Source organism: Lolium rigidum, chromosome 6 (genome assembly GCF_022539505.1).
Source record: "Lolium rigidum isolate FL_2022 chromosome 6, APGP_CSIRO_Lrig_0.1, whole genome shotgun sequence".
NCBI classification, from domain to species: Eukaryota; Viridiplantae; Streptophyta; class Magnoliopsida; order Poales; family Poaceae; genus Lolium; species Lolium rigidum.
The window spans coordinates 350976299-350986857 of NC_061513.1; the positions used below are offsets into that span (position 1 = coordinate 350976299).

General features: G+C 46.0%; 2 protein-coding genes across 2 annotated transcripts; both read right to left on the reverse strand.

Moving 5' to 3' along the window:
* Positions 1 to 2156: 2156 nt before the first annotated feature.
* LOC124665617 (CBL-interacting protein kinase 5) lies at positions 2157 to 3555 on the reverse strand. Its single transcript, XM_047203012.1, has one exon. The coding sequence runs from the start codon at positions 3553 to 3555 to the stop codon at positions 2224 to 2226; it is 1332 nt and encodes a 443-aa protein (XP_047058968.1). The 3' UTR covers positions 2157 to 2223.
* A 2313-nt stretch (positions 3556 to 5868) lies between these two features.
* Positions 5869 to 9404, reverse strand: LOC124658949 (protein MALE DISCOVERER 2-like). The gene is made up of 12 exons (XM_047196931.1): positions 9308 to 9404; positions 9029 to 9161; positions 8699 to 8770; positions 8403 to 8546; positions 8234 to 8335; positions 8047 to 8111; positions 7516 to 7959; positions 7013 to 7203; positions 6792 to 6924; positions 6547 to 6704; positions 6223 to 6411; positions 5869 to 6126 (listed from the first exon to the last, which is right to left on the reverse strand). Exons 1-12 carry the CDS (start codon positions 9402 to 9404, stop codon positions 5869 to 5871), a joined length of 1986 nt encoding a protein of 661 aa, XP_047052887.1.
* Positions 9405 to 10559: the final 1155 nt, after the last annotated feature.

Genomic DNA, 10559 nt, shown 5'->3' on the forward strand with positions numbered 1-10559 from the left:
ACAACAAATCGTGGCCCACGGCTGTGTATCTTGCACACATAGCCAATGAAGCCGAGAAACTAAGCCCGGAAAACTTAGCCCAGTCAGAGCGCCTCCCTCGCCGCCAGCCACCATGGCCGCCGCCGGCGAAGCCTCCACCACGGTCCTCCGCTTCTTCTCCTTCATCGGTGCCGGAGGTGCGTTCCTGCTCTCTCCGTAGACAATTCATGTGCTCGTATGCTTTCACCAACGGGCTTTGACTCCTCTATCTCCCCAGTGATCTGCACCAAGGCCATCAACATGTATCTCGATTACGAGCGCAAGCAGGAGGCGGCTGCCGAGGCAGAAGCAGCGGCCATCGCCGCCTCCGCCTCTCCCTCCACCACCGCGGTAGTAGGAGCCGACGCGTCTCCGGCGAGCACAGTTGCGGCCGCGAAGCCCTGACCTCGGAGGACGCCCTGTCTTTGCTGGTTAGGGTTCTCGCGATGTTGCTACTCGCGAAAGGGGAAAATTCGTAGTATCTGTTATTTTGTTATATGTAACTTATTGTAACTGACATGAAGCAATAGGCATCCATTCTTTCCCATGTGAAATTGTGAATGCTGCGAGCTTGAACTCACCTGCTCAATTGCTATCTGATGAAGAATAATACTACTATTACACTTTTATTTACCTGTTAATAGTTCTTTGAGGAAAGCTGTGCTATCTGATGAAGAATAATACTACTATTACACTTTTATTTACCTGTTAATAGTTCTTTCAGGAAGCTGTTAGCGCTGTTCTGTTTGATGTTTCGGCTTACTGGGCTCGTGGGATAACTTTGGGAGCATATTTGTCAGGCAACTGGGGTGAATTTAACAGTGATGTGAAAACTCTTCTGGATGACGATTGGATTGTGAAATGTTTGTGTTTATCATGTAGGAACCCTTCCAGAGGTCCTGGGAGGCCACTTTACTCTTGATTTTGGTATAAAAATGATCTATTTCGTTGATTACATATGTGCCATAGCATTTCAGTGTGCATTTAATTACTTCTTGCTTTCTAGGTTATTTGAGTGATCACGGGAGATGGAACTGTGTGTCGTGGATTTTGTTTTGCTTAGTTAAGAACAAGTTGTTACTAGAACTGCTGCTTGAGCAGGTTATCTACTTGGAGTCTTGATACTCATAGACTTCTGAAATGCAATCACGTCTGATAAGTTTGATTTGATATCCTTTCCTGGTTTAGATCTGTTACAAATAAAACAAAATTAAGATGTATGAACGATATATATATATATACATAACTATGCAGTTTGAGAATTAATGTGGAGGTCTGCTGTTAGTTATGTCAACTGGTTCGTCAATTAGAACGAAATGTTTTCAAAAGATCTCTACTTCTTTGACTCCTCTTGCTGTCACCTTCTATATTTCACATGATTTTGATTATCTGTAAGTTGGTTGTGTCTTGTTTCTGCTGAAAATGGTTTAATCTGAATTGTTTGACAAGAAGCGTTCATTCGTGGTGGTGTGGTGTGTGTGCAGCTATGGGGTCTAGCTGAAGGTGTTTTTTTGTACAAGCAACTGTATATGAAGGTATATATATCAACAAATTACACTTTTCATGGTCCCATGGTTTATCTTTATCTACTACTACATTCCAACATAACACATAGATGAATAATCTTTGAGCAATTTAGAATTTATTCCTTCACCAGCAAATTCCCGTTGTTTGTATGCATTTTACTTGCAACATCATGACAAGTAAGTTGTGCTCAAGCCGCAAGATATAATACAGGAAATATGACACGGTGAATTTCTTATGTGCCGTCTGCCACACTGATCTATCATATAAAACTACTTACATATCCTTTGTTTTATTATTTTTTGCTGTATCAGTTAGCATTTCATTTGTTTTACCCATTTATTTGTGGATTTTGGTACCCTATAATGTCTGTAGTTCCCTAACTCATGTCTTCTGCAGGCGATGGTATGCTTGTCCTGGAGCAACACTGGAGGGATGTCACTGTCAATTTCCGTGCTTCTATTGGTGAAAAGAGCAGGACATCCATGCTCAACAATTGCTACTAAAAAAGGGGAAACTGCAGAAAGATCAGTGAAGAACCCTGAAGCTTGATGCTCAAGTGAACAAAGTCTCGGCTCTTTGTGAAGGAGGGAAAAAAGAGAGGGGACAACGGATTGTAATTGCATCTCCAATGAGGTTGCACTTAAATGGCATTTCTTGTGATCGACTTAGAGGACGGAGTTAGAGGTGGTAGTGATGGATTTTTTCCTCTGCCTGCGTGCTCCAGCAGATGTCCTTGAGTGAAGGTCTCAGGTCCTTTTTGCAGAACCTTTCGTACTCCAGTGTGTCCCCTGCCGACTTCTTCACCTCAACAACATAGCAGGATGGCGTCACTTCGAAGATCTCCGCATCAATCGCAAGCTGCCCCTTCCTCCCTTCTTTGGATCCCTGCAGCTTCACCAGTCCATCATGCTTCTTCACCTTGAAGCTCTCTGTCTCTGCTATCTGCTCCAGCTTTGACACTATTGCTGACGCTGGTTTATGGGTCATGAACCGCGAGCTCGCCTTCTGCTCTTGATTCTGCTCAAATAAGCCTGAAAGATCAAATCCTTTGGAGAGGGAGATGATGTCAAACGCATTCAAGCTCACTGGCTTCAAAGGGCTATCTGGTTCTTCTGCCTCCTTGTGGTCAGTGCTGAAAGCAGCCTGGACATCATTGAGGCTGTTCGAGCTACGTGGCGTTCCCAGCATCACTGCTGGTTTGTACCCTTTCTTGAACCAGGGGTGCTCAATCAGCTTGTCCATGGTGATCCTTGTGTTTGGATTTGGATCGAGCAGCCTGGGTAGAAGCTTGCGGGCATCAGAAGTGAACCACTGTGGATACCTGACATCTCCTCTGCTGATCTTTCGGTACATCTCCATCAAATTTGAGTCTTGGAACGGGAGGTAGCCGGCGAGCAGAACAAAGAGTATGACACCACAAGACCATATGTCTGCCTTTTCTCCGTCATAGCCCTTCTTGTTGATTATCTCTGGTGCAACATATGCAGGTGTGCCACATGTCGTGTGCAGCAGCCCGTCTTGCTTCTGACACTCCTTGAGGGCACTCAGCCCAAAGTCAGACACCTTGAGATTTCCATGCTCATCCACGAGAAGGTTCTCCGGCTTGAGGTCGCGGTGATAGACACCACGGCTGTGGCAGAAGTCCACAGCCCCTATCAACTGCTGAAAATACTTCCTTGCAGCATCTTCCTTGAGCCGGCCCCTGGCTACCCTGCCAAAGAGTTCGCCGCCCCGGACGTACTCCATGGCAAAGTATATCTTGCTCTTGCTGGCCATGACCTCATGCAGCTGGACGACGTTGGGGTGGCGAACAAGGCGCATAATGGAGATCTCCCGCTTGATCTGCTCAATCATGCCGACACGCAACACCTTCTCCTTGTCGATGACCTTGATGGCGACACTCTGGTTGGACGCAAGGTTGCGTGCATGGTACACCTTAGCGAAGGTGCCTTGCCCGAGCATGCGGCCGAGCTCGTACCGGTTCATGAGGATTGTGGCCTTCCTCTCCATCCTGCTAAATTATTTGGCGCAACAGCAGCAACTGGAGGGTAATGTTTCACAGGCGTCTACTCTGCGCCACTTCTTGCCTCTGTGTTCCTCCCTCCCTGGGAGGGAGAGGGAGGAGAGGTGAAGGGCGAGAGAGCGCGCTGTGTTTGGGTGGGAACCAAGAAGCGGCCGGTCTCTTTGGATCATCAAATGAGGAAGGAGAAGAAGAAGCGAGTGTACGGTGGTTAGAGCTTTCCTCTTGACATGAGGCCAGGACTCACCCTTCCGCCGGAGCTGGAACAGGCTGCCTAAAAATAAACCAGGTACTGCTGTTGGATGGCTGTGGTTTCTGCTGCTATTTGTAGGATCACTGGCTTGTTCTGAACTCAGCTTTGCCATCGCCCTGACCCTTCTCCGTGCAATTATTACATGTGTCTTTCATGATGTGAATTGGGAACTGCTTTTGCATTATGTGAATAGTATTTGAGTGGCAACCACGATTGGCTTCTACAACAAGATATGAAATTGATGAGGTGTTGTTTAGAGAGCCACTTATCTCTGAGCTTGCATGTGGTCATCACGGTGGATGTTTCTAATCTGTACAACAAGCTGTTAGGTTTCTATAAGCAACAGTTTCCCGAGAACAGACTGCGAGAGCATGTGATCAGCATATGTTTCTGGGGCAGTTTGGCCGTAGTTGCTCCAAATCTTGTGTGATCTTAATGCAACTGATACCAACCTGCCTTTTATTTGGGTGGTCTGCATTTTCGTGTGTGGAGTAAACCTTTTCTTGATCTGCAATTTTATCTGTGTATTTGTAGGCTTCTGAACATGTACATTGCGCATACACGTGAACTGGGACTGCATAAATGAAACTGTGATGCCTGTTATCTGTTAAACAACGGTGACTGCTTGGTTATCTGGGCGATCTATTCTGTACTTTTACATTGATTTTTTGACTCACATAATTCTCAGTTCAGCACAGCTGGAATTCGAATTACACATGCACATATGCATTCAATCATATATTTCTCTCGTTTTCTTATTGCAAAGGTTCACATCTTTTTTGACCTAGTTTGGGCTCTTGTTAATTAGGCTGCCACAAACGTCACGAGCCATATTTGGCTGGTTGAAATTTGATACCGGAAGTGCAGCATTAACCATGTCGCATTCAGATGTACAGCATTAATCAAGCAGTAACCTGCGTGGCCTGTTCTTTTCCATGGAAGTTTCAGCTGCATCTTTGTCAACACAATCAACATACGTTTCAGCCGTAGACGAAACACACTGTTCCTTGCCGAGCATGTGACTGGTACATGTCAGCACATGTGTAAGGTTAGCATGCTCAGTCCATGTGTTGATCGCACATAGTTCCTCCGTGGCATCAAGATGATTCTATCAGGTTTTTATTTACCACAAACGTATATTCAGTTGGTACAGTTGTAGGTCACGGTCCTGCCACGTGTCGGATGTGCAATGCACGTGATTTACCACAAGTTAGGTTCACAAATACACCTGAAAATGAGAAATTGGTGAGCTTGTGGATAGGAGAGGTAACATGATTGCATGATTGATTGGGTAGTAGCCTATGAATAATTGGTGTAACGGAGCAACAGTGACCGGCAAGAAAATAACATCTTTGAAATATATTAGTTGTCATGGAAAACCTGAGCCATGCATCGATCAGACGTAAATTAGCATCATAGCTACTGAATCAGCTGCCATATTCAGAAACTAAAGACCTAGATTAGCACAAGGCACTTGTTAATTTGTAAATGAGAATTTGGGGAGGTTGTGGATAGGAGACACTCTAACATGATTGACTGGGTGAGCAGCCTCTGAATAATTGGTGCACAATTTCACCCAGCAACAGTGACAGGCAAGAAAACAACATATTTGAAGTACGTCATTCTTATACTCGCTGCGTCAACTAAATGGGATCGGAGGGAGTAGTAGTTTTCATGGACAACCTAAACCATGGATTGGCCGGACCTAAATTAGCATCATTACTATTGAATCAGTTGCCATATTCAGAAACTGATAAACTCTGAAGACTCGCAGGTAGTAACACAAGGCACTCTGTGCAATTTTTACACCAATAATGTTTTTAAATAAATACTCGTTTGTACATGCCATGGTATTCCCCTCTTGAGTAAAGATCAATCTGTGCATTAGTTGCATCACAACTGTTGGTTACAACATTTTTTTCTCATGGCTGATCACAACATTCAGCAAAAGTTTACAGCGGAACAGTTAGTAAGATCAAGAGGGATTTTTCACAACTCACACCACGTTGGTGCCCACCCAAGCAAATGGTGTATATACAGCAGCATCCTACTAGCTCGACTTTATGGACAGTAACTCGAGCTCAGCCCACCAGAGGGGTGAGAGCCGCGGCCCCGCCCCCTCCGGCGTGATGGCAAGGACTTCCCTGAGCTTGCCCGTGACGTCTCTCATCTCTGGCCTCCGCGTCGGGTCAGGGTCGGTGCATTCCTGGATCACCTCGCAGACGGCCTCAAGCTCGTTGGCCTTGTGATCCTGGAGGGACTCGTCGACAAGCTCGGTGTACCTCTTGGCTTTGAGATGCTCTGCAGCCTGCACGGTAGGGGGAAAAAAAACTCACAATCGTACCAATGCAGTGTGTCAGAAATGAAGTTTACAGTTTGAGATTGCGCAGTTTGTCATATATACCCAGGTGCAGATAGATTCATGGTCGTCTTGTTCAGGAAGCTTTCCAGTTATGATCTCCATCAGAAGCGCGCCGAAGCAGAAGATGTTGCCCGTGAGATCGGGAGCAGATTCAGAGCGACTACTACTGCCATCCTCCTTTGCAGCTTTCGCTTTGTCTGCGAGTTCTTTCCACATGCCAACATAAGCAATCTGCAAAACCAATGTTCATCTCAATCAATCGATGGTTTTGTAATGATGCGGCCATTTAGCTGGTTAATGAACCATGCTTTAACTGAACTCCCAGTCCCAGAGGACAAAACTGACTCCATCAAATAAATAGCTTACTTTGGCAGCATAGTCATCTGTCATAAAGATTGCGTCAGAGCGCATATCGTTTACAGCCACAGGTGGTTCAATTTCATGGTGCATGTACTGGAGGCAGTAGGCCATGCCCATGATGATCCTCATCCTCGCAGCCCAGTCCAGATGCTCATACACCTTGACTGCGAGGTTAGTAATTCAGTTTGCAGGCACATATATACATTATGGCTTATGCGCAAAGGAGGTAATTTGTAAGTAAAACTTATTACCATGAAGATGATCAGATAGAGTTCCATTTGGAGCATACTCGTACACCATCATCCTCATGAATGGTTGATTTTCTATGCAATATCCGAGTAGATTGACAAAGTTCTTGTGGTTGACTCTTGACAGTGTATCTATCTACACAAGGGAATGGGGTGATTAGGAAAAGTACCAGAATTGAAATGTTGTTCAAATTGGCTACTACAAGATGTTCCGAGTCATAAACCTTTTTTCTGAAGAGCGTTTCTGCACTCTTGGGCCAGTCTTTGATTGATGAAATGGAAGTGGAGACAACACAGATCTCAACGCCGCTAGATAATGTCCCCTTGAACACAGTACAGCTAGGGAAAGTGTTAAGGATGTTGCTGAAATCCTCGCAAGCTGCTTCAAGTTCTGGCCTGTTTAGCTTTGGAACACCTGAATGCAAGAATTAAGCTACACAATGTTAAACTGCATTACCTGGGGACTGGGGCTATGGCATATCAACAAATATACATATGAAGCACTAGATCCCGAATTGATAATGCAGGGATCTAGCGCATCTTAAATACTGAATCGCAGAAGACCCAGAGGTTGTTGAAGTATTTTCAAGCTATGCATGCGGGAAAAAAATGATTTTGTTAGAGTTTGGTACCTTGCATGTATTTCTCCAGTTTCAGTCATGAGATGCATTAACTTCCTAAGCTATGGAACCAGATAGCATACTAAGAGTGTTTACCCATTGTTTACCTGTTACAAATGCCTTTTGAAGTGGCCCACTCAGTCCTGTTCTCCAGGGGGCCATCGATGCATGCCCTTGCTTCCGGCAAATCAAAATCGGCACAACAATGAGTAATATTGCAGCTGGGAAAATGAGCACATAAATCCACTTGCTGTACTTTGCACCAGATGACTCTTTGTCAGCTGATTGGGTTACTGGTGCAGATAGCTGCTTCACTGTTGCAGGATCAACATTCTGAACAGATTCTGGAAGCAACGGTCCGTTCGATTTCGGGAACGCAGAAAATGAACCACTCCCTAGAGATAGAACATCAACAGGTCTCGGGATTTCTTTTGAATTTGCCGGATCATTCCCTGAAAGAGCAGGCAGATTGCCAGCTTCACGGAGCAGCCTGCGGCTCATGGCACTTGCAAAGGACTGCAAATTCTGCATGATGTGTGGCGCACCAAGACCTGACAGACATACAAAATGTAAATGTTTAATGAAGTGTAACACATGACACAGAGGGTTGAATTTACGTCCTGTAAATGCCAAATTACTTGGTAGATCGGTGCAATATTTCTCGCGGACGCCGTTGAAAGAAATCCAATTCATAGACACCAGCCTAAAACACAAAAATCAGTTAGGAGGTGAGACAACTTTCAGAAATGCAGCCTGGGAGTATCTGATGGCTAGGTTGTGCAACCACAAAAGTAACACTAGGTAGAGCCATATATAGTCCCTTACCAGCAACCTAGTTTTCTTCTCAAGCAGCATGCTTGCTTGGCAGCTCTATCTTGTATGTCGAAAGAAGAGAAGCCATCTTGGAACTGGTTATTATGAAGCGATCTGAAATACAATAGTACTTCATTGTACGAAGCAAATTAGAGATAGAGGATGATGCAATTAGCCTTACATCTGTTTGAGCAGTGGCATTGCACCCAGTTCTTTTGGAATTGCTCCATCCAAGTTGTTGGCACTCAAATCCAGTACTTCAAGTGCAGATAACCCTCCAAACTCTCTGGGAATTTGTCCATGGAAATTGTTCTTGGGAAGTAAACTAGACAGAAATAAACAAAAAGCAAATAAGCTAGACAGAAGTATGAATTAAGCGTTGGACCTGCAATGGAGCTGAAAAGTTAACTCCTGATAATTGAGATTTTTTTCTGACAAAGTCCTGATAATTGAGATAAGCATAGGGAATATACTCACAGCGATCTTAGACCTTGTAGGCTTCCGATCTGAGGTGCGAGAGTTCCAGCTAGTCCTCGACCTGTTAAGTTCCTGCATATTAGACGAGATAAGAACTCAAGGTAGACGATGCATAACTAATGCACTACCTTAGGAAATCATATCGGCAAAAAAGAACATGATTTGCAAACAATCATCTTAATTTCAACAAAGAAACCATTCCTGACATAAATTTGGCACAAATATGATTTGAACAATGTACACAGCTATCAAATATGGCACTTCAATAATCATGTGGCGGCATTTCAATCAACATCTGGGAAAACAGTTTAGAGGGAACCGCTAACTTACAGAATCTCCACTTTGCCGTCAGAGCATTGGACGCCGGACCAGCTGCAGGGATTGTTGCCCATGGGATCCCAATCATCGAAGACTCCATGGGGATCTCCCTCCACCCTGGCCCTAAGCTCCAGCAAAGCCAATCCTAACACACGCACAAGAGTGCAGGACACACCACGCCCGTCAGTCACGAAATCCCGAATCATCCGGGCAGAACCAAGAAACACGAATGCTAAGAATGATCTTCTCAAGAATGCGAAATGCCCTCTGCCACAGGTCATTGTCGGTTACCTTCGCCGTTCAGCGGAGCGGCGCCGGGCCATGCCTGCGCGTGGAGCAGCAGGAGGGAGACGAAGAGCAGGAGGAGCGCCCACCGCGCACCGCCCATGGCTAAGGGAGCGCCTCCCGGCAGACGACAATGGCAGGCCGGCGCGCGGCCGCTGTCCTCCGCCGACACGCGCGGTTCTCTCGAAGCGGAGAACGAGACCACTAACCAGACTAGACCGATGGACGAACAGCACGGCCGGGCCGGAGACGCTAGCTCCGGTCGGGCCTTGCTTCAGGCCGGGCGTTTCTCCTCAGCCTCGTCATATATCATGCCGGTACGTGGAGCAGACGCCGGGAACAGGAGGGTCCGGGAAGAGGGAACAGGGCAGGACGCCGCCGCGCTGGTTCCGGCGAGCTATTCGCCGGAGCCCATTGGTCGATCAGCTGGCCGAGCTTGGCCTCCTGCTCCGCGAAAGCTGGGCGGTTGTCCCGGCGGAGCTGGATAGATTCCTCTGCCGGCCGGGATGTGCGGTCGGCGGCGGCGCGAAAGGGAGGGGGGGAGATTTCGCGCGCGAAGGTGGTGGGTGGTGGTTAGCTTCGGAGGAGGAAGGGAAGGCCGGCGTCACCTTCGCCGCAGCGCGCGGCGAACCGCTGCTCCGGTGGCGCGCTTCGTGTCCTTATTTTCAGGGGTTATGGTGGGTCCCACGTGGTCTTTGCATCTCACTGGTTGGTGGGACCAGGAGACCATTCATTGACAAGGCAGAAATAGAGCAGGCACTGACTTTGAAACTTCAAGGGGATTTCATTGGAATTTGAAGTCTTCTATCCCTGAAAGATTTTCATACATGAACAAATTTGCATTCTTTAAGCCCAATCTCATACACCCATCACCTGATAATCATTAGGCTTGTTTATTTCAGAAGATCAAAGGGGATTATTCCGAGTCCCGAAAGATTCCCGGTAGTCCATTTACATTTTCGGTTTGGACAGAATAATCCCGATATGTCAATATGCTCACAAATCTCCTCATTTTTGTCTACATTCAAAAGTCTCCCTCATATTAGTACAATTTTGGGATGGGTATTTGAGAGGGTGGTAAGGGATTGGGTGAACACCAACTTCCTTCTCATCTCCAAACTTCTTGACATGAAAATATGAGAGAAGTAAACAAGGCCTTAGAGATCGGAGAGAGTAGATGTTTTTCTTTGTTTTCTCAAAAGCTAACATGAAATTAATTCTTCAAAGAAATTATTTCTATGATCAGATACCTAATAAT